The sequence below is a fragment of the Plectropomus leopardus genome, chromosome 4 (genome assembly GCF_008729295.1).
Source record: "Plectropomus leopardus isolate mb chromosome 4, YSFRI_Pleo_2.0, whole genome shotgun sequence".
In the NCBI taxonomy this organism is placed as follows: domain Eukaryota; kingdom Metazoa; phylum Chordata; class Actinopteri; order Perciformes; family Serranidae; genus Plectropomus; species Plectropomus leopardus.
In genome coordinates, this window is record NC_056466.1 from 19,990,216 (window position 1) to 20,013,995 (window position 23,780).

The window sequence follows — 23,780 nt, forward strand, 5'->3', positions numbered from 1 at the left end:
TCAAAGAAGAATATGAATCTACAGAGACCTAATACAAAGTACAAAGTACATTACCTTGTAAAGTACAAGATAATGCATTCACATTAGAAGAAATGCCCTGTTTTTTTCTGAATTAGCAAGATTACTATCTCAGAATTGTGAAAATGTTTTCATGTAAAAAAAAAAATGCTCTTCTTTTCATTTATTAACGAGAGTATTATCTGAATAATTCACAGAAAGTTTTTTTTTCTCAAGTGAATGCATTAGCTTCTGTTTAAAATCAGCTTTCACTATTTGGCCGTTTTCAAGCATACTTCACATCACACAGAACGCCATTATTGTTACATTATTTATAAATACATTATCCATATCATAAAATAATCAACAGTAGAGTATTAAAATTACCGTCAGTATTAGAGTATTAAACCACTGCTGTAAACTAGCCGCCATCGTTAGCATCTTTACGTCTTAGCTAGTTTAACCTTAATGCTAAAGTTAAGCAACAAACATTTAGCATTAACATGTTAGCACAAGTTTGACCTACTGTTGTTGGCGCCTGGTTGAAGTCAGAGAATCGCCAAAACATTATATCCAAGCCCCGAAGCACCAGAAATGTCTGCAACATGTTATCCATCCAATAGTTGTCGAGTTATTTCGCTCCGACCAAATTATGAGCCGACTGACGTCTGTGCTATCAGCAGCTACGCCGCTTATTGAGCTAACCGTTACCATGGTGCTTTAACCCTTCAGTGTCCTCACTAAGATGAAAAGCAATGGGGTTTTGTCTTTGCATTTTTTATTTCCTTGGGGTGATACTATATTTACTTTCTATTATTTACTTGGGGTGGCTAAAAAATAATAATAATAATGAAAAAAAATTCTCCTTTTATTAATTTATTAAATTCAATATAGGCCTCTTGGCTACCAAACGATTGAGATGGCACTTAATGGTAATGATAATATAACAGAGAAAGATAATAAAAATTACAATCCTTGTGTTATAATGCTTGTAATATGTTAGTTTACCAACTTATATCAATTTGTGACTATAGAGTTATTAATATTACTGGTAGTAGCCTAGTATTATTTCCATGTAGTCTATGTATTCCAAATATTTACCATTACACTATTTAAAGAAAAAAAATGGATACATTTTTTTCATCAAATATATGATGGGATAACATTAAATATATAATATGTGCAGCTTTTTTTTTAAAAAAAAAAATCTCATAGAAATTGTACATTTATTATCTTAGCATCACTACCTTTCAGCTGTTGAGCTGGTTGAGCATGGCTTTAAAAAGTTAAAAGTTAAAAAGAAATGATTTCATCATATATTTCATCATATATAATGGATAACATTAAATACATCATTTAACAATCATGAATGATCACAAAGTTTTATTATAATTTTGTAGTAAATGGTCAATTTAATTATATTTGCTTGGTTTTTGAAGCCAGCATTATGCTATAAGTAAGAATAACAAGAATATATACAATATATACAACATGTCACACATATTTTATATTTTATTATTATTATTCTTACTTAGTATATCTGTGTTGTTCATTGTAGCATTGCACACAAATCTATATTTCTATATTTTAAACTTACAATCTACTTTCACTACCTTTACCATAAAAGGACATCCATTTCGTAAAGAAAACAAGCCTACCTTTGAACATCCTGCCACAGAGACTTCCTGTCTGAAGTGACTTTCTTGTTATTAACTTCCTGTAGGAGGTGAAATGAAAAGGCATACCGCTTAAAGCATAGACTACCTACGGTTTAAACACACAGTAACATCTAGTGTTTTTTTTTTTTTTTTTAGCAAAACACCTAAACCAAATGTTACAGATGGCTCGTTCAGGTTGAGTTAAATTCAACACATTTTTTAATTAAGATCAAGAGACTCAAAATGTGCACTACCAAACAGCTGAGCAGGATGTTGAAGGTTAAGAAGAAATGAAGAGATAAAACCTTGTTCTTTTTTCTTCACCTTTTGTCTTGGCTTTCACATCATTTTTGTTGACACTGACATCTACTTTCAGTACACAAACTGAAAGGGAATCAAATATTAAACAGCGTTGGACGTCTCTGGGTTGAAGCTCAAAGAGTACAACCTTAAACATGCACAGTCCCATGCTTACTCCCACTGTGGGTGTAGTTAACTATGATGTTACCGACTTTCATGTCACGCCATTTATATTTAATTGCTAAAAATTTGTCGCTAAACAGTCCCGGCCTGCTTCCTCTCATTAAAATTTCAGTATCATGGTTTCCTGTGTTAGCTGCACTGCAGATGTCAGGGGCACAGACAGGAGAAGAGGGAGAGAGAAGGGTCACCGAAAGGGTGAATGAGGGAAGACGAGGGCAGGAGGAGCGAATATGAATGATGCATCCTCAAGCTGTAGGGCACTATGAATACTAGCACACACACACACACACACACACACACACACACACACAGAGCCCTCCTTAAATCACCTTCGACACAATTTCACTTCAGAGTGGAAATTAATGAAAAACCTGGCCTCATGCCATCACACAGTCAGCTCCCTGCCAGAAATTTAGGAATTAACTTTGAGTCAAATGTGACGTTTGAACAAGGGGTCCGTGCGCTGCTGACCTGCAGAGAGTTATTCACGTCTGTATTTCAATTTAAACTCCACATGTTCTGCACTTACTTAAAGCACTTTGGAGCTGGTTCAAATTGCAGTCGCTGGGCTTTCGTCTGGAGCTCAGTTAGAGCAAACATTTTATCATCCCTCCACTGGCTTCCAGCTGCTCAACAAATATATATTTTTAAAGAGTTTACTGATCAATTATGAGACATTAAATTGATTGGCCCCAACCTGTTTTTCTCATCTTTAGTATAAGGCTCCTTAAACAACCATTTGTTGTGTTGTTGTATTACTCTATGTGCATCTTTTTATTGATATGCTTTAACGTAGTCATCAAATACCATATAACCATCTCAAGATGTTATATGAAAAGTAGAAAGAATACGTCAGTTTACAGCCACAGCAGCTCTGTGAGGCTGGATCGTCAGATTTAGTGGCAATCTTCTAAATAGTTGACGAGACATTTGAATTAAAACCTTGAATATTATTGTTATTATTCATATCATATATTTTCCTCTTAGTATTATTTGCTCAGTCCACCTTGTCTTTCTTTCTCAAGCTGCAGACATGCGTGCAACTAAATAAATATACACGAATGACCTTAACAACAACCCGTAGGATAGCAAAATAAGTCATTTGCATATTGATAACAGTAAGAATACCACCAGGCCTGATCATTTCTTTGTCTGTGTGCTGTTTTTTGTTTGTATGTTTGTCCTGTCTTGTCTAAAGTTGTCTCCATCTACCTCCATGTATGTGTTGTCTATCAACACCCTGTTTTTGTTTCTGTTTTTTGGACTGGTCTTTTGCACTCAGTGCTTTTTAAAACTATTTATTTGTTAAACTACAAATTCATACCACAATTGGCTCAAAGCACTCACATCAGCTCACTAACTACGCTGATATTAGCCTCAGTCAGGAAGACTTGCTTTATGCTCCCATTTCATCCAGAAATTTCTGCCTCAGCAAGCTTCTTCTGGATCAGCTGACTGTGGGCCCTACTCTAAATTAATCCAACCAGATTTTGCCACAAAATCTCTAAGCCAATCATGTTGTTGCCGTCAAGTTTAAAACTGATCACCTTTCTGTTGCTGCTGTCATATTCAGCTACTCATCCCATCATCCTCACCCTTCAGCCATCCCTCCTCCAACCTGCACCCCCAGTGTCTAGACTAAATTTGGTGAAATATTCCTTAACTATCCAAGGCATCTCTACCACCTACACATACACGTCACAGATCTAATCGCCAAGGAACTTTCCACTATTCATCTTTATTTTTGCACTTTGTAATAAATTATTGTTCACTCTAAAACATATGTCTCTCCTGACTGAACTGTTCTTTGTGCAACCTCAAATGTCAACGGAAGCTGGAAGTGGTTGTGTCGCAATGAATGAAATTATCTTTGGCATCATTTTATTCAACTGGCGTTCAGTTATTCACAGTTCTTTTCTGGAATTTGATTGGATGCTGTCGGATTGGTTAAAACAAAGTGGTTCTGGGGAATTAAGTGTCAGGAATAAATAAGGCTTAATTAACTGATTTTTTGCACCCTTTTAAAATGATATATTTTTAATCTTAGGGCTGGGGGGAATGCATCAAGTATATCTAAGTCAAAAGCTTCAAGTCCAAAAAAAAGTCACGAGTCATTAGTGGTAATGTCCAAGTCTCTTTTTTTTTTTTTAACCTTTTCAAGTTAAGTCTAAAGCTATCAGATTTGTCTGATTTAAGTCAAACTTATGTGACTCGAGGCCACACCTCTGCAAACAAAAAACACCTTTAAAATTGCCATGCATCATACTGTATGTAGTGATTAAGCAGTGTGTCACCATGGTAAGAGAAGTACAGTGTGTATATTAGGAGAAACAGATTACAGTGCAGACCTAAAAAGAGCACACTGATTGGAGAGCAGCAGATGGTCTCCCTCTCTCTGCTCCTCAAACATTTTCTCTGCTGGCACTGCTTAACAAATGCATTCAATAAAACTAAACCTCATCATATTAACTTAAATGTACATTATGTACTTTTATTAAAATATGTTACTCAGTCACTTCCCCACACAACTATGCACAGAAAGACCTCAAGGCAATCATGTACCACAGTTTGGTTTGTTATGTTGAAAAAATATAAAACACAGCTTCACAATATATATAAAAAAAAATGCACTGCCCCAGTCCCCTTTTACAAAGACATGTGCTCCGCAGGGAGCCACATATTAGCACCGTGATGAATTACACTCCAATATACATCACATAACAGATAATCATAACAACAAAAAGACGACAACATACAAAAACAACACAGAAAATTGAGGTTTGATGACATCGCAGAACCACATGGTGAGTGAGTGTTGCTGAAATTTTTGAGAATGATTCAGTGATCATACTGTTCGGAGACTTGTTTGTGATTATGTAAATGTGGAAATTGAGTGCATAGATCAATAAATGTGTGAACAGACGTGGATGGAACAGTGAGAGCACCACTCAGTCCTTCAGAGAGGAATGACAGAAAAGTAAAATGTAACGGAGGATGTTTGACAGTCAATACATTTATGCACTGCTCTTGACAACACAATATGTGAGAATGTATGAGATGAATAAGATGAATTTAGGAGAGTGAATGAATGTGTGAATAAAAAAATGAATGTGTAGGTGAAGGAACACTGTTGTAGGTATATTAACTTATAAATACGCGGCACCAGGTAAGTCTTGAAAGTAGTTTTCTCCCTGCATGTAAAAAGTGTCCATGGCTCTTTTTCCTATTAAATTACTCCCGTTGAAATCGCCCGCCTTGGTTAACCATTGAAGCAGACCGGGCCCACTTGGAAACCAAATTTCTGGTTTCCCTTCCCAAAATCAGGCACAGCCACGTCGATGATGGGGAGCGTGTTGGAGAGCGGAGCATCAATTTCCAAAACTGTCCTCTCTTGCCCCGAGCGCGTCTGCAGCACAGAAACGCAATCGAATGATAAGAAAAACAAATGTATGTGTTCACATTCGTAAGGAAAAGCATATTTGTGTTACTCACCTGACACCCGTCGTACAGCGCACTGATGTAATGTGTGTTCTCGTGTGTGAGCTCCTCCCCGTTGGCGCCTCTGAAGCGGAGTGCGTGCTCGTGGCTGTAGGTGGCGGCGTGCAGCCAGGCGGCAGAGTTGAGGCAGTGGTAGGTAAAGGTCTGCTTGGCTGTCGCACTCAACAACTGCAGGAAGGTCAACTGTACCACGTGGACTGGAACATCGTCCGACCCGATGTAGGAAATCTGAGGGGGGAACGCCAGAATCACACACATGCAAAGTAAGTGGAAAGGTACTTGTGCACACCGTAAATTGGGCATATTCAGGCCTGTCATTAAAACAGGTGCAGGACTGACTGATAGAAAACACCAGATTATTGCTACAAAATCGTCTTGCACTTCATCTCTACCAGGCCCTCACGAAGATTAAAATGGCACAGTTAAAGGTATGTATGTGTACATCATCCCAACATCATGGTTAACCAATAAAACAGCAGTTTAGTTAAAAGCAATGGACCAAACCAACGTTAAAGAGTCAGTGGCGACACAGGCCGACTCTAACATTGCCTCACATTGTTTGTCTCAGTTAAAAAGTAGCATAAGAACTAACCAACATGTACATTCTGCACCTGTGTGAGAGGAAATAACTCTCCATACCAGCAGGTGGCGATAGTCTGTATTCCCGTATTCAAAATGGGGAAATGGAAGAATTACATGAGGGATTGAGGATGCTTGTTAGACAGTTAGCACATTAACAAGTACAAACTGTATTCACTGTACACCAGCAAACAATAACACAAACAATTACAATGTTTCTGCTAAGGAACTCAGAGGCAATTTTTTTTTTTTCCTGAAAAAACCTTTTTTCTCGATCTCACGCACTCTTGACCCAAGCCATTTGTTTGTTTTCCTCATTTTCATTTATTTTCTTGTGCACTGAGCTGAACGAACAAAAACAGTGATTTCTCTCACCAACGAAGTTTCGCTGTCTCCGCTTCCTGCGGCTACAGATGCTTGCTGAATGCTGACAGTCGGCCTGGTGTTTTCAGGGCCCCGACACCTGTATTGTACTGGCTTAGGGGTCAAGAGGTTTATAATGCTGTCTGTGACTCTGCCACGCCGGTGGCACTTCATAATCCTGAGCAGAACATGAAGGTTTGTACCATACTTTATGGCAATTCATCCAGTAGTTGTTGAGTTATATCACTAAAAACAAATCTGTCAATCCGCTGGTTACATTAAAGATTAAAGCCAGGGATCATCATTTATGAGGAATTCATCCGCTGATGACCATAAAAATCAGCATAATTGCATGACAAACCCATCCAGTATCTGTTGAGTTATTACAGTTTGGATCAGAGCGGTTGACACTGAACCATGTAAACGTATTCCAGTAGAAACCCAAAGTACAAGTATGACGAAAATACGAAAATGAGCAAAAAAAAGGTCCCCTTTACATGTATTCTTAAAGGAAGCTGCAATGTAAAATCCAAGATTCAATATACTTCACCCACTAGAGGATAACGTTAAAGAGAGGGAAAAAACCCACAATTGGAGGAACTGTGACTTAACAGTTACAGGATGAACTTAATTGTGTGCACGTGCTCTCCTTTTTCTAAAAATAAGTTACTATATCATGTCTGTTACAACACATCTACACTGATCGGTCACACTGTAAAATATTACATGCCAATTAGTAGTTTTTGTGTAAAATATTCCCAAAATAATGACTATTGCTGCTGTGGGGCACAAACCTCCTATCTCCAAAATTGCTATTTTTTTAGTAATTGGAAAAAACGCTGTGTATTTAAAAGGATCCAATGGAGATGGAGGAGGTTTAGTCCACAAGCTTTTTTAAATACATTTCATTGATTGAGAAATGGTAAAACTGATACATATAGAGAAGGGGCAGTAAAATGAATTTATGAAAAATAAAAGAAAATAGTACAATGTAGAGATGTAAGGTTTGCACCCGACAACTACTATATGTTAATCATTGCCGCCAATTTTTTAAAGTTTTGATGTTAACCTCTGTTCCTCCGTTTTGTTTTGCTTAATGAGGACACGTTTTTCAAGCCTGCAACCGCTTACATAATGTTAAGAAGATTTTTTAAAAGCTTATAAATCCCAGAACAGACCAGCACCTGTTTTCCTCCAGGCCACAGCGATCCCTTTTCTACATATTTCCGATATACCCCTCGCCGGGAGCCATCCTCACCCAAAACTCCTTGCAAAAATTCCCGCAGAGTATTTCGATTTCTCTTTAGCAGTGGAGTAAGCCCTACGATAGTGCAACTCAATATCTTCACATGCAGACTTTTATTAGTCTCCACTTTTTAAAAAACATGCTGCCTGTTCTGGTTTGAACTGCCAGCCTTTTGTTTAGTTTTACTTGCTATGATGAATAGCAGTTTTCACTGTGATAATTTGTGCCCCTCACCTAACTGACAAAAAAAAAGACAAAAATTTAACATTTCTTTCTCTTTTGCAGTGTAGTGACAAGAACAAGAACACTCACCAGCTCCCTGACTTTAAACTTATCTAATTTTGTTTGTCAAAATACATGAATTAACCACCACCTAAGGTTGTGATGGATGAGAACTTGACTCCTACCCGAACATAGCATCATTACAATAAGCAAGACTGCCACTTCCACAACAGGAAAAACAGTATTATAAAATTATCCAGAGCTTGTTAGTCACGTCTGGTTGACTCATCCCTGATATGATCTGGCTGTTGCCAAGCGTCTAACGTCAGTTGATCTGATGTTTTTGCTTCAAACACTTTGTACAACAGTGTCTGCCAAATGTTTCAAGCGCCGCTTTGAAAACACACTTAATAAAAATGCTGAGTGCCTTTCTATAGCTGACAAGTGCTGCTAATTAGCATTGAACCAAATATGCCCCACATTTGCAGCAGTGATTTGAGTCCTTTTCCATGATGTCTTGTATTTAAAAAAAAAAAAAAACAAACAAACACTGGATAGCATGTAAAAGCTTCACAATGTACCTGTTTTCCTTTCCTGAATTTACTGTACCAGGTGCCCGACTTTTCCCCTTTCCAGGCTGCCAACTTCACCTGATGGCAAACAAACAAAAGAAATCAGCTTTCAGTTCACTAAATCAACACACAGAGGACTACATAATCAGTGTGTGTGTTTCTGCATGTGAACTAACCGACTGGAACTTCTTGTCAGGGTACAGACACGTCTCTCCATGTGCAGTGAAGTTACAAAACACCTTGAAGGAGTCTCTATGGCAACCCTGGTTTGGATCTATCCAGTACTCACCTGGAGGGAAAGAGAAAAAGGGAGAGAAGGGCAGAGAGGTCAAAAAACTCAAGGCTAATATGACTGTCAACAACAAAAACACCAAACACAGAAAAATCACACAGATGATATCAGATGAAACCCACACAGGCAGCTGAGAAGAACTACAGATAAAATGAATCAACACCTGCAGGCAGATAGCCGTGATAAACAAATGGCCGCAGACAAAAACGTAAAGTACCGTTGGGGAGCTCTGGGTGGAGGAACCACAGCTCCTTGCAGGTGCGGGCGGGGCTGTGGTATGTTCCCTGTGGGTTACGCAGACCGTCCACATCTATTTTCATAGAGGACAGAGACGCAAACACTTCCTCCATGCCTTGGCCCTCCTTCTCCTTCATCCAACCGTCCTGCGCCTGGTCCCCCTGCATCCAGTCCTCCTCTCCACCACGGTTTGCCTCCTCCTCCTCTTCAAGTGCTGCACCATCCACCAAGTTGTGAGTTCTCCTTCTCCGTCCTCGCTCTGGCAGAGGGGACATCCCAGCTGCTGGCAATCCCTGAGGAGAGAAGAGAGGTGAAGGGAAAGAAACAGGTGGGGAGGAGAGCAGATCAGAACAAGCAGATACAGGTGGTGGAAGAGTTGAAGAAGAAGCACAGGACAGATGAAGGATTTTTTGTAGGTTAATGAGAGTTTTATGGGTGTTTGATGTTCAAAGTTTGTGTAAGCAGAACTCACTGGTGGTCCTGGAGGTCCTGCAGGCCCAATGTCTCCTCTTGGACCAATTGGACCCTAAATCCATACAGAGCAAAGGGATTCATTCAGGGTGGTATAGACGTATGAGGCTCAAATGTGATAGTACTGACTAATTCAATCCAATAATACAACGAGCATCACAGTTACCTGGTTTCCTTTAGAGCCCTTTGTGCCAATAGCACCCTGTGAGAGAGGCAAAGAGTCAAAGACACACAGAATGAAGAAGAGCAATGTCACAGCAATCCTGATGCTAATAAGGGTGATATATATTTTTGCATAAAGTGCCAAGATTATCTTGTATACTCACAGACAGGCCAGTGGGACCAGGGGGGCCGGGGGGACCTGGCGGACCAACTGGACCCTGATTTTAAACACAAAAGAAAAAAAAAGTCACATAAAGAGAACAAGTAGATACTACGAATTAACTGTTTGTGATGACAGTAAGAAAAATACAGAATATCGCCTGATTAATCCTTTAAAGATGAAAAAACCTGCTCGGGATCCCTATGAAACATCTAATAGGAATGCATCTGCCTAAATAAAAAATCAACTTTTAAAGTATTTGAAACCTTAGATGAGACGAATTTATAGTATGATCATATCAAAAGTTCTCCAAGACCACATTCAGTAGCCTTATGATGAAATACTCTGGTCCCCTTTTTACATCCAACAGATGTTCTTGTTTTTGCTAACTTTATTGATCTGGTTTTGCTTAGAAACATGCACCACATAAGCACAAACATACTGCATGTTAATGCATTTTGGAACAATATGAATCACATTATAATTCATTAAACTAACTAATAATGTTTGCTTTAATTATAATGTATCAGCAGCCAAAAAATAATAACCTGAAAAGCTTTGACAATGTTTCAACTGTCTATTGTTGTGTTCCAGACAACAACTATACTTTCAGACTTTCTACTAGAAAAAATACAATGAAATGCAAATGAGAGTTTTGAGTTTGTACTTTGAAGTCAAATTCATCTACCCCAACTTTATGAAGAAGCAGCTGTCTGAAGTCAAACAACAATAGCAGCACCCATGGAAGCACACATCATAAATGCTAAAGCATCAGCTAAAAGGCAATGTAAAGTATTTTTGCCTATCTTTAATTAAAATAATACAAGTTGTTTTATACTAAAATCTGTTCTGCATGTAAACTGATGTTAAAATATTTAATGTCATTAGGTAGCTGGTTACAGTAGACAGTCACTGACAGGTTGTCTTCTCTGCACAAAAGCTATTCGGGAACACAATAAAAATGCCTCAGTTTGGTTTATATAAGAAAGGAGTCTGCACTGCTGTGCACACTTGCCAAAGCAATATAAGTTTGTCATTGGTCGGCCAAGTTTTGGAGGTCTGAAGTTGAAAGTTTCAACTTGGAAATTCCGACCTCTGACTTTGACTTGAACTCAGTCTATGTACTGTATTCAGAGCTGCAAGAATCTCTGTGTAGACACTGAAACACCCACAGAAGATAACATGTCTGGAAAAGCTACATGATATCAAATATCCCATTAATTTTCATGACTTTGTAATAAAATTGGAGCAGCGCAGATTGATTGTTGTTGTTTCATTTCTTTAACTTTACAACCAAATGTTTATGTTTGAGTGCCATCATTTTTACATCACAATTATAGCCCATAAACCAGTTTAGTGTTGATGTGTTTTATTACATTAATTTAATTAAAATTCTATTCCATGTGAATCCTCCTCCACTATAAAACCTCTACACACCTAACATAATGGCAGGGCCTGCAAACCTGCAGGCAGCTTGCCTACTTTGTCTGGTTGGTAATCCAGGCTTGTGCATATGTGTTCAAGTATTTTTTCAGCACCTCATCTCCTTTCGGACCCGTCAGTCCCTGGTTGCCTGGCAATCCTCTGTCGCCCTTCTCTCCGATGTCTCCTGGTGGCCCGATCAGACCTATTAAACCTCCATGACCCTGCACAGATGTCACAAATGAGCTCAAGGTCAAAGTCAGGTCATGGTCAGAGTGAGTGTTTATGTGTGTTGAGTATGCACACACCTTGTCTCCCTTCTTGCCGTGGTCTCCCTTTAGTCCTGGTAATCCCGGTGGACCCTGAGGAGGTGAAGTCATGACGAGGTCAACATGTGTTAAAAGGTGCATAAAAACTCATTCAGTTATCACTCAAATAACTCACAAATAAGCATCTGAAGCCAAAGGTTCATCCTGCTACAGCTCCTCTATGTTACCAGCTAAGGATGTGAAATCAGTATGTTTTGTCATATTCTCCTTAAACTGTCAATACAATCTTTTTCTTTTATCCCTGATGTCATTTGAAATAGTATTTTAATGTTCTAGTATGTTTTTTACTTGATGAGTCATCTTACCATGGGACCTGGGGGTCCTGTCTGGCCAGGTGGTCCATTTAAACCCTGCTCACCCTGAGAGAAAAACACAAACTTATTTAACCTCCATCTTTTTTATGCTCCACTTCCACTGCTTTGTTCTTCGCTCTCTGACTCACTGCTGGGCCGGGGATTCCTCTTAAACCTTGAGGGCCAGGCTTCCCAGGCTGTCCCTGGGCACCTACGGGCCCTGTCTTCCCTATGGGACCCTCAAAACCAGGTGCACCCTGAAACAGACAAAGGAAAGGGTGACCTTTAAAAGCTGCAAGCATTCAGATGTTTTTATTCAAAGACTTGTTTTAAACTCTCACCTTTGTTCCTTTCAAGCCTGCCTTCCCTTCCTTTCCTGGTTTTCCCAAATGGCCCTGAAGAACAACATTTTAAGACATTTTAACCTGAATCTGTCACACAGATGCATTGACGCACAAACACACGCTGTTAGAATACATTAAGACCTCGACCTCATCCTGACAGAGGAAGACGGTTTCATCTATTACTGAATCAAACAGGAAACAGAAAATGAGGACACAGAGTGAAAACAGAAAACACAAACCCTTCGCCCTGGAGGTCCAGGTGGTCCTGGTTCCCCTGCCGCTCCTGGAGGTCCCTGAGAAGTATAAAACAACTATTACATGACCAGCCATTGCATTGTATGATGACAGCATACATCACGTTTATGCACAGATATTATGGTTTAAAATACTGAAAGGGAGGAGCTCACAGCTTTTCCTGGATCTCCAGTGTCTCCTTTAGTCCCGGGCAGACCGTCCACACCCTGATGAAGAGAGAAAAACAGTGATCAGATGAAAACTTCACTTCTGTGGCTCTAGAAAATAAAGATGAGGATGTTTTTATAGCAACATGAAGACTTGAAATGTTGAATTTATGTTATTATTGTATTATTATTTATGTTAGTGATGTACTGCTGATGCTGATACAATTATAAGACATATAACATAACATGAGACATATTAAAGAGGAGTGATAAAACAAACATTCAGATAACTGGTTGATTCTTTCCACAAATTAAAAAAGAAAACATTGCAAAAGATCCAATTTACAAAAGGAAATTCTAAAATCTATACCTCTAAAAGTAACCCTTTAAAAACTCAACAAATAACCTTCCAAAACCATTCAGTATTCTAAGTCCCTGTAGATGCAAAGTGAAATGCAAAACTGTTATATATATTTTTAGCTCTCCTGCCAGAGGTAAGGCACCAGGTCTTCAGTGAGCCCATTAGAAAGTTTTTCTTCATTCCAAATCATGCTTAATGTTTGGTTCTGTTTGTTTGATTTCATTATTTTTGGTAAAAAGTTTTACTTTCTTGTTTCCTTTTACCATTTTTTTTCTTAGACATATAACTTGTGTTGTGGTATTTGTTACACATAAAACACAAACAAAAAATTTTCCCATTAAATACATGACAGGTCAAAAATAAAAAGCATTGAAAAGCATCCCTAAAACAAGGAAAATTGTGTGTTTTTCGCCAGAAACATCTTTTTGGTCAGACTTTGCAATTTGGCATTATGTTACATAACTGAAAAAGAATTTGAATTAAAGATGAGAAAGAGGAAAGTAATGAAGAAGATGAATAGAAAGAGCTGGTACTCACATTGGGTCCTGCCTCTCCCTGTTGTCCGAGGTCCCCAGTAAGACCTGGAGGACCCTGCAGAGAGAGAGAGAGAGAGAGAGAGAGAGAGACAGAGAGAGAGGGAGGGAGAGAGAGCGAGCTAGTACATATTATATAGCATTAATGTGTTTTGAATCAGGTACTGCCATACAGCAGAACAGTAACTGCAGTGGCAGTGAAGATGAGACAGACTTTTTGACAGATAGACAGCTGACACGTCTTCATCAAGTCTTTTTAGGCCTTTTTTTTTTTAAGCCGAGCATTTGCATTCCCAAAAGATGCAGATAATGCACTCTGCCTTTGGATCTTGATATTAAAACCGAAGAGGAAAATCTAGTACCTGTCAATAAACCTTTTTCAGCTTGCTTGTGTTATTTTTACTAATTAGTTTTAGAAAAAATACACAATCAATCTGCAATCCAAAAATCCTTCTGCTATTATTATTACCTGTGTTGAAATCAATAAAAGTAATATTAAATTTTAAACCACTGAATCGTATGAACTTTACTAGTCGAAAAGCTATGATGGTAGTTACTGAGATGTTCTAAACTAAGTTAACTTTAGCATGAGTTTTTTTTTTTCCTCCATTATTGTTGGATTTAGGTACAGCATCAATCAGTTAGGTTGAATATAAAACTAACCAAGATGTCAGTTCATTGAAATGTTTTTTTTTTTTTTTTTTTTTACAAATAACAGCTAAGGGAAAAAAAATCAAGTGAATTTAGTTTTGGCTCTAGCTGAGGCTAGCAGAGTCTATTAAACAGCTAACTTTCACCCGATGTAGCGCTCTTTTTTAAGCTCTTTATCAATCTATGGTAAAAAGTGCAATAACAGCATATTATAGAAGCAGTAACTGCAAGCTCTTTTCACTGAACTCATACAATATTATGGTATAATATTGCTTATATAAAAAACAGATGAGCCTTCACTCAGTTTTAATCAAATATGTCGGGACCGTGTTAAGCCTTTCTATGGTGGTATGTAAAGTAAAAACTGTGTTGAAGTCTAGTGTCCAGTATACTGTAGGTCAAAGTGTATTACAGAGCTTTGTGTTGTACAGAGTATAACAGTGCAGTATTTTTAGGAGTGGCCTTCTTACAGAGTTGCCCTTGGCTCCATCCTCCCCTGTGGCACCCCTGGCTCCTGGAGGACCGGCTGCTCCTGAAGGGCCTGTATCTCCCTTCTCCCCCTGGTCTCCTTTTACTCCCTAAAGTACCAAAGAGGCAGAGGGAGTGATTAAGATTAAGGCTGAAGCTGATCAAGTAAAACTTAAAAAACTGAAGATAGTGGGAGTAAGTTTGAAGAAGTCTTTGGCCAAGCAAAGAAACTCACTAGCACTCCTGGAACACCAACTGGTCCAGGGTCACCTGCCTCGCCGTCCTCCCCCTGGCAGAGAAAGACAATATGTGTATGAATTCATAGAAGAGACTGTTTGTTTGTGAAGGAACATTGAGACTTTGACAAAAAAAGAGCCTGTGTATTTAAGTGTACGGGTGGACTTGTGGAACGAAACAAAGCACGAACATATATCAATTTTTAAAAAAAGATATTTTTGGCAGGTATATGGACGGGGAAAGTTGTGTTAGGGGTGTTTCTATTTATTTTGTAAGACTGAGGGATATTTGGATTGTAAATAAACCTGGGATAATTATTGGATTATTTAATTTGGTGGTAAGTAATTTAGGGACGGTTGTCTGTACATAAATTGTAAATAAATTTGGGAATTTGTTGAAACAATATATGAGTTAAAAGAAAAAAGTGAGAAAGCAGTAGGAATGTATGAGTTTACTTCTACCTACTCCTTATAGGACTCTGTACTTTGTTTTGTTTGTTTGTTTGTTTATAATACGTTTTAATTTTTGGTATGAAATAAAGTCATTTATTCATTCATTCATTCATATGCATGCAGAGGGTGTAACTATCCATTTTTTTACCTTCTCTCCAACAACACCTGGCTGTCCGATCATCCCGAGTCGACCAGTCGGACCCTGCATAACACAGAGGAGGTCACAGTATTTTCAGAATTCAAAACAACTGCTCGACTAAATAAGGATGCATAAACATTACCGTGAGACTTACCAGTCCCCCAACAGGTCCTTGAGGACCAGTTGGACCTTGTTGACCAGGTGGACCCTAAAACCAGGTGTGTAACATGCGAGAATTAATAATGACCATTATTAGAAATTCGTGTAAATTAAGAAACACTGTGATGTAAATGAGAGACAGATCTTTCAACAGGATATGAGCTTACCATTAGCCCCACATGTCCACTCTCACCCTTCTCTCCTGGTAGGCCGGGCATCCCCTGAGAAAACACACAAACAACACACACACACACACACACACACACACACACACACACACACACACACACACACACACACACACACACACACACACGCCAAAATCACTTCGTCTATTCAGAAGACATAACTTGATCTGCATCCTGACTACTGTGCAGTTCTCACCTGTAATCCTATTGGTCCTCTGGCGCCCTTGAAGCCACGCAGTCCTTCATCTCCTTTTGGACCATACATGCCCTGCTGGCCCCCGGGGGCCCCGCAGTCCCATCTGCACCCTGGTATACAGAGCAGAGTGAGGAGTGAGTTTTTTTAATGAGTTTTTAATGACTGAACGCCCATAAAATGTTTTCTTTACCTTCCTAATGTGATGTAATTCTTGTTCAAAAGGGTCGTTGTTCAGTAATGAATAAATATGATTTGACAGGACTCAGAGAAAGGCATTGCTAAAAAAAAAATATAGAGTGGGACTTTTGGTTACACTGAGTTGTGCAGATTAGAGTCACTGTTTAAAGGCGACAGGTTTTAGATTTTGGGAAATACACTAATTTGCTTTCTTGTTGAAAGTTAGACGAGAATACCGATACAACTCTCATGTCTGTAAGTTAAAAAAGGAAGAGACAGCCAGCAGCAGGTTAGCTTAACTTTGCACTGACTTGGGTATGACTTTAATAGAGCAACAGATGCGTTTGCACGTGTGGTTTGTTTTTATGTTTTCTTCCAGTGAGCAGCACTTTAGCTCTGAGTCACACTCTCAATGAAATGGAGAATAGACTGAGCTGCAACAAGGCACATATGCTTATCTTTGTAAAGAAAACATGCATCTTACTAAGAAGTACAATCTTTGAAGCTGGTGATTTTTTTTTTCTTATTATCATTAATATTAGGAAGAGGCGGCGCACTGTATGTAAAACACAGCGGCCAAAATAAAACAAAAAAAAAAAAGAAAAAGAAAAAACACTGACATAGTGTTATTTTTCCCAAATGGTGCATCCCTACAACTGACCACCTGTGATCAGATCTCCTCCTCTCTGATTGTTTTACCACTTCGTTTTAACGAGGTAAAAGATTTTTGTTATCTGATGTCTGGATCTTAAATTATAAGTTGGCATCATCTGGCTGGAGCTTGGACTGCTGTTGACTTGCTTGGTTTGCTTGGTGTTTTTAGCCTTTGAATGTGATCCAACTGATCAGATCTCAAGATGCATTGAGGATGCATTCGGTCTATTTACACCTGTACTTGGACCTGTCAACTTGTGATCTCATCACTAAAGACAGATGGTAATACCAGGTGTAATCAGTGCCTAGGAGAACCTCTGAAGCTGACTAATCATCACGTATTACTGTTATTATTTATTAAAATATGTATGGAAAGCTAAATGTAAACATGTGGTTCTACAGAGGGTTTATGTGGAGGTTTGTTACCTTTGTCGCTATTTGTTATTGGTTCTTGGCCACATGTAATGACTTCCTAGAGCTTCTGAAGGTTGCCTGGCTACCTTTTGAAAACCTAAAAATTGTAGTTTCTACACTCTGATCTTTGTTCAGATTACTCGACAAAAATATATGGCATTAATAAGTGGGCATTCCAGGCGCTATTATGTTAAGCTAAGTAACTGTCTCCTGGCTGTAGCTTCACATTTAAACAAACAGACATAAGAGACATACTGATCCTCTCTTCTAACGCTCAAAAAGAGAGCAAATAAGCAAAGTTGCAAAAAAAAATCCTTTTATGACTTATTTGATTTCAATAATGAAAAAAATTCAACCTGAGTTTTTAAAGCCAGACAGTGAGTGTGAAAAGAAGCATCTTAGTAGATTTCCTTAGCATAAGACATGTTAACTTGTTGGACTATTGGGATTCACAAACCTTCCATCATATTTGTGTTGCAGTACTCCGTGGGGTTTAAAGATAAACAGAAAGAGAAGAACAGACTCACCGGAAGTCCTGGCTGACCAACTACACCTTGAGTGCCAGTGGGGCCTGGAGGGCCCTGTGAAGAGTAGAGAAGAGCAGAGGTTATGTCTGGTTATGTCTGGTTATGTCTGGCTATGGAGCACAACCCATGTCGATGTAAAGCTCCAGACTCACAGCTTCCCCTTTGTCTCCTTTGCTGCCTTTCTGCCCCGGCTCTCCCTGATCTCCCTGTGAACAGAGAAAGAGAGGACACACAAGTTATCACCACAGTACAAACACGCACTCTCTGTTTGCTTCATGGACTCAGTTTACGCAGTTCACCTTATCTCCGTCATCTCCTGGAAGTCCTGCAGGGCCCGTAGCCCCAAGCATCCCTACCGGTCCCTGTTCACCATCCTGACCTGCTGGTCCGATCGGACCCTTCTCTCCCTGGAACAGAAACACATTGAACGTGTTACTCTGCATACACGCTAAATACACAGATAATAAATAACAACCAATCCAAACAGATATTTTTAATATGGTTTTCCTTCCATTAATACATTATAAACCTCTACTTTATGTGCTTAAAGTATAAAAGAGTGTCAGTGAATTGTGGTGTCACTGAAAATGAATGAAGTCTGACGGGAACACATAAAAGAACCACTGAATACAGTAACACAGAAAAAAAAGATGAAATTACAGGCTCGCCCTTCTCTCCCATTGGTCCAGGTCCTCCGATTGCTCCGGCCCGACCAGGCTGTCCGATGGCACCTGCTGGTCCCGGAGGGCCCCTCTCACCTGTCGGCCCCTACAGACAAGACATGTTGGTCTCTGAACCTCTTGGCAATTAAAAGCCCTGGTGCAACAAAGGCTAAAAATGATGGATTAATTAAAATGGCTGGGATGATAATAGTGTTGCATACTGATTTTAATTATAACACACCAGAAAATAGTTGAAAAATGTTGATAATTTACGAGTATTTGTTCCGTATAAATCAACTGATGATGCTCTCAGTGGTCTTGTGTAAAATATTGCACTGAAATCGTACGCAGCTGGAGAAATATGCTTTCATTTCACAAACAAAAAGCAGATTTAGAGGGCATCCTGAGCATGAACTGTAGCAACACAGAAAGAGATGTACTGTAACTCACTATGGCTCCTGGTGATCCATTAGGTCCGGACCCTCCTTTCAGTCCAGGAGGTCCCTGAAAAGATCACAAATAATGTGTACTTTGTATCTTATCATTTATAATATAAATCAAAAAAATTGTATGGAGTTTGGTGATTGTGTATTGAAGTGTGTTACCATAATCCCAGGGGCTCCTCTGCTCCCCCTGAACCCTTTCAATCCTGGAGGACCATTCTTCCCAAATGTTCCCGGTAAACCTGGATCACCCTGAGAGGCAAAAGGAAAAAAAACAAAAACATTGTACAATCATAACACAAACAATGACTCTATAAACAATGATGACCAGTGTTTTTGTGAGAGTGACTGCGGACTGCGAACCCACCTTTCCACCTTCCTTCCCAGCTGCCCCAGGTAAACCATGCTCTCCAGGGACACCTGGTGCCCCTGGGTGACCTCTGTCCCCTGTTGGACCGGGTTCGCCCGATTTTCCCTGAAATGCAAGTGATTGGGTCAGTTAAACCAGGACAGACGAGAAGCACAAGGCAGGAGATTTATCACAAAAAAGAACTGAGTCACACAGCTGAGCTCACCTGTGGCCCCACAACACCTGAGGGTCCTGGTGGTCCTGTCTTCCCTTGGAAACCCTGCAGTCACAGACAAAGATGAGTACAGTGTATGTGTGTGTGTGTGTGTGTGTGTGTGTGTGTGTGTGTGCGTGTGTGTGTGTGTGTGTGTGTGGTGAAGATTTATTCTCAAACACCAAGTGCAGTAACTGGCATCCTCTTATGAACCCTTGTGAAATTTTAACTCACCGGCTCTCCTCTTTGACCTGGGTGACCTGGAAGTCCATCCTTCCCTGCAGGACCCTACACACACACATACGCACACACGTATGTGTACACACAGAACCACACAGACACAAACATACGAACACCAAGATCAAGGTAAGAAATTAATGTGAGCTCAGAATAAAAACTGACCTTCACCTTCCTAGAACATTATTCATACAGCTGTTAAATATTCAAATATAACTGCAGCGTATTATTTCTTGCAGTGCTTTCACAGTGAGGATTGTTTTTGTTGGAAGGTGACAAAGAATGACACCTGAAGCACGCAGCATCAAACACAACAAACTGCCACCTACCATCCGAGCCATGACAGGGAATAACTAGAATTACTGCCTAGCAGTTGTTCAGTTGTTATACTCTGCCAACCAGCTGAGTGGAGTTTACATCCATGTCTGTCCAGACTGATAAGTAGCTCTGACAGTTAACAATGCTGAAAATCTGGATGTTTCTGCAAAGAAATTACAAATTTAAAAACATGGAAGCTTCCTACATATCCTCAACCTGGCAGCACAGAAGATCTATACAATCAGCAAAGTTTTAACGTGGACACCCAAAGTTAGTGTCACCAATTCAGTATCTGACCATAACTTTTCCTCTCTGTTCCTGACTTATGGCGTTGAATAACAGCCGGAAAGTCAGGAACAGAGAGGAAAAGTTATGGTATGTACTTGTAGAACATTATGATGTCACAGTGAAAGTTCCCTTTGACCTTTTGGACATAACATGTCATCACGTCGTAATTTTATTCTGTTAAGCCCTTGTGTGAAATGTTTTCATAATAAGCACAAATTCTATAATAAAAAAATAATAAATTCTTCTTAATAAATTCTTGAATTATATTCAAGAAAATGTTTTGTGAGGTCACAGTGAGCCTGACCTTTGACCTTTGACCACCAACATCGAATAAGTTCATCCTTGAGATGTTAATGCCAAATTTGAAGAAATTCCTTAAAAGTGTTCTTGAGATATTATGTTCATGAGAATGAGCAGGACGGACGGCAACTTGAAAACATGATGCCTCTGGCTGATCCTATGGCCGGCATGGAGGCATAAAACTGGACTGGGAAAATCAAATAATGCTTAGAGGTCAAAATAAGTCATTTGATAATTACAAAATGTATTTTTGGAAGACTGTTTTTACTGTGAAGGCTTGTAAATGAATACTCTTGTATTGGGTTTTATCTGTATAAAATGTTGAGATTTTAGATTGAACTGGACTGGAAATGAGCAATGAAATTTATTTGGAAAAATAAAAAACAAAAACAAAAATGGAAATTGCATTAAAAACTGGAAAGAGCCACCATTCTCTATACAGTGCAGTGAGTTTTTAATAGTGAAAAAGAAGTATCAATGAAATAATCCTTAGCCATACTGCTTGAGTATTTATTTGCCAGTATGTTGTGCAATTGAACTATTTCATATTTAAATGATTTGTCTAAAAAAGATTGAGCGGAGTGGGGTGGTTGGGTAAATCTTTCTCCTGACACGCACATAACTGATAAAATGTGTGTGTGTTTTGTCACAACTCACACTTGAGCCTTTAGGTCCTGGCTCTCCATTTCTTCCTTGTGGCCCTTGAGGTCCCTAGAAAAAACATAACCAGTCATTGTAACAATCCATCAACTAATCAACCCATTAATAATAAACACTCACAGTGCTTTTCTTACCCGTTCTCCAGGAGATCCTGGGGGTCCATCATGTCCTGAGGCGCCCTATGAGACAGTAAGAGGGAAGAACATGGAGGCAGTGGTTGGTAGAAACTGGTGAAGCACAGCTAATAGTATGAAGTCTGTTCAACCATTAACAATGATTGACGAGATGTTACTATTGGCTGAGAGGAGAGTCAGCTGACCTTTTCTCCTGGTTTCCCCGTTGGTCCTTTTGCCCCTCTGCCACCTCGTGCACCCTGCCGTACAGGAAAACATGTGTGAGACTAAACACCATGCACTTTGAGTGACCTGAGACAAAAGGTGTGGTTCAAACAGATCTGCAGTTCAGAAGGTAGTGACTCACAATACAGTGAACGTTCAGAGACTGATTGAGCTCATGGTTCAGTAAACACAGCGATGACTCAGATTTGATTTTGAGGTGACTATAGCTGCATTCTCATTCAAAACATTTTTTAAAGTAAACTTTTGTGCTCGTATTTGTTGAGGATTCTTACTGACATGATGCATAATTCAAATTTTACAAAAAAGAAATATGAGTTATGGACATTTCCACCAACTAGTTTGGAGCGTTTAAACTACAATAAAGCAAAATATAAATATAGCAAATTTAAAAACCTCTAGTTATGTCAAATACTTTGGCGATAATTTCATTTTTGAATATCTAGGAGACTGTGGCATTTTGTTGCTGTGGGCATACATTAGTCTCCTCCTCGGTCCGCACCATAGACTGTAAAAATAATGGCCTCAGCTATGTGATGTGAGTCAGGCAATTGAAAAGTGGCCTGCCCTTAATGATGTGCGAATTTAGGCCTTAATAAAATGTAAACGGCTGGGTTACTGTATATAAAAATTGACACCCTGCACAGTCATGATGAACACAGAAATTAGCTATAGAGACCAAAACCATATTTTGTACCAGGCTGTAAACATGTTTATTTCTGCTGTAAAGTTGGATATTTTAACATGGTGGTCTGGTGCTTCTGAAGCCTCAAGCCTCAAGCACACCTGTGTTGGCTTCATGTTTCAGCTGTTGAGGTTTCAGCTTGGTCCACAAAATACTGTTGTTGCTACTACCAGACTTGTTTTCGAGTATTGTGGGAATATCCAGTAAGACATCGACATCAGAAACATGTGACTTAAATGTTTGCTGCAAGCAGTTGGCCTGAAAGCGAAACTTATCTATGCTCTCTTCAAAGCCAGAGTCCAATACAAATGTCTTTAGTGAAAATGTATGTGTCCCGCCCTGAGAGAGGGCACAGAACTTCACTTGTATTGCTAGCCACCTGACTCACCTGGTTTTAAAGTGACATTCTGCTAATTCTCAGAAGAATTAAAATTATTTTTGGCATGCGGCTTGCTTTTTGAAAATATCTCACTTTTTGTGCAATTCATTACCTACTGAGCTCGTAAATGTTTTGAGACACAGCACTCACATTTGGACCTCTCTGGCCTGCACTTCCTGGTTGTCCTGCAGGACCCTGCATAACACCACAGAGGAAAGGTCATTAATGGTCATTAATGGGAAAATTCTGTTTTTGTGACACAAGATTAACGTGACTTTGAACCCTCAACTCACTTTCTTTCCTTTCTCTCCTGCAGCTCCCACTGCACCAGGAAATCCATCAGAGCCCTGGGGAGGAGGAGGAAGGTTCACACAATCATTTTGTTCAAATTTGATCTACTACATCTTTCACTTGTTTATAATAATTTAACCAATTGTTGATTTATTTATTTGTTTTACCTTCGGACCCTGTCGCCCTGGATATCCTGGCAGCCCAGGAACTCCAAGTTTCCCCTAAAAAAAACAGGGACAGTGTGATTCTGAACTCATCTTATACAAGGTTAAGAACTTTTAATACAAGTTAAAGAATATTTAAAGATATTTTTATCATTTTTGAGCTCTGTACCTTCTCTCCAGAAGCCCCAGCATGGCCAGCGTCTCCCTGAGGACCCATCTGTCCTTTGGGACCCTCAGGCCCGTCTTCTCCTCTGCCACCTGGAGCTCCGTTGTCCCCGACATCCCCTTTTGCTCCCATCTCGCCTTTGGCTCCTGGGAAACCATCTTCTCCCTGCAGACAGAATGAATTGGAGGAGACAGAAAGACGGACAAAAAAATCACAGAAAATAGTGAAAAAATAGCATGCCTCCTGGAGTTGATCTGTTGAGGTATTTTGATATCTTCAGACAACAAAACATTGTAAATGGACACAGACCAAACCACTTTTCTGTCCCTCACCTTTTCACCTTTGCTTCCCTTTAGTCCTCTGATTCCATCTGCTCCCTGTCA

The 23,780-nt window shown here is 39.4% G+C and overlaps 1 protein-coding gene across 1 annotated transcript in view; it reads right to left on the reverse strand.

The window, feature by feature from the left end:
• Positions 1-4,655: 4,655 nt before the first annotated feature.
• Positions 4,656-23,780, reverse strand: part of LOC121941639 (collagen alpha-1(XI) chain-like) — a 54,167-nt gene continuing 35,042 nt past the window's right edge. The window contains 40 exon segments of the mRNA XM_042484465.1: positions 4,656-5,544; positions 5,631-5,864; positions 8,628-8,696; positions 8,795-8,907; positions 9,128-9,440; positions 9,620-9,673; positions 9,785-9,820; positions 9,945-9,998; positions 11,479-11,586; positions 11,671-11,724; positions 11,997-12,050; positions 12,134-12,241; positions 12,326-12,379; positions 12,568-12,621; positions 12,736-12,789; positions 13,628-13,681; positions 14,745-14,852; positions 14,978-15,031; positions 15,580-15,633; positions 15,725-15,778; positions 15,897-15,950; positions 16,114-16,194; positions 16,197-16,223; positions 17,886-17,939; positions 18,038-18,091; positions 18,185-18,292; positions 18,546-18,653; positions 18,998-19,051; positions 19,153-19,242; positions 19,358-19,465; positions 19,566-19,619; positions 19,788-19,841; positions 21,354-21,407; positions 21,491-21,535; positions 21,676-21,729; positions 22,927-22,971; positions 23,070-23,123; positions 23,235-23,288; positions 23,401-23,562; positions 23,730-23,774. Of these exon segments, the coding sequence (XP_042340399.1) occupies positions 5,398-5,544; positions 5,631-5,864; positions 8,628-8,696; positions 8,795-8,907; positions 9,128-9,440; positions 9,620-9,673; positions 9,785-9,820; positions 9,945-9,998; positions 11,479-11,586; positions 11,671-11,724; positions 11,997-12,050; positions 12,134-12,241; positions 12,326-12,379; positions 12,568-12,621; positions 12,736-12,789; positions 13,628-13,681; positions 14,745-14,852; positions 14,978-15,031; positions 15,580-15,633; positions 15,725-15,778; positions 15,897-15,950; positions 16,114-16,194; positions 16,197-16,223; positions 17,886-17,939; positions 18,038-18,091; positions 18,185-18,292; positions 18,546-18,653; positions 18,998-19,051; positions 19,153-19,242; positions 19,358-19,465; positions 19,566-19,619; positions 19,788-19,841; positions 21,354-21,407; positions 21,491-21,535; positions 21,676-21,729; positions 22,927-22,971; positions 23,070-23,123; positions 23,235-23,288; positions 23,401-23,562; positions 23,730-23,774 (3,189 nt within the window). The 3' untranslated portion in view covers positions 4,656-5,397.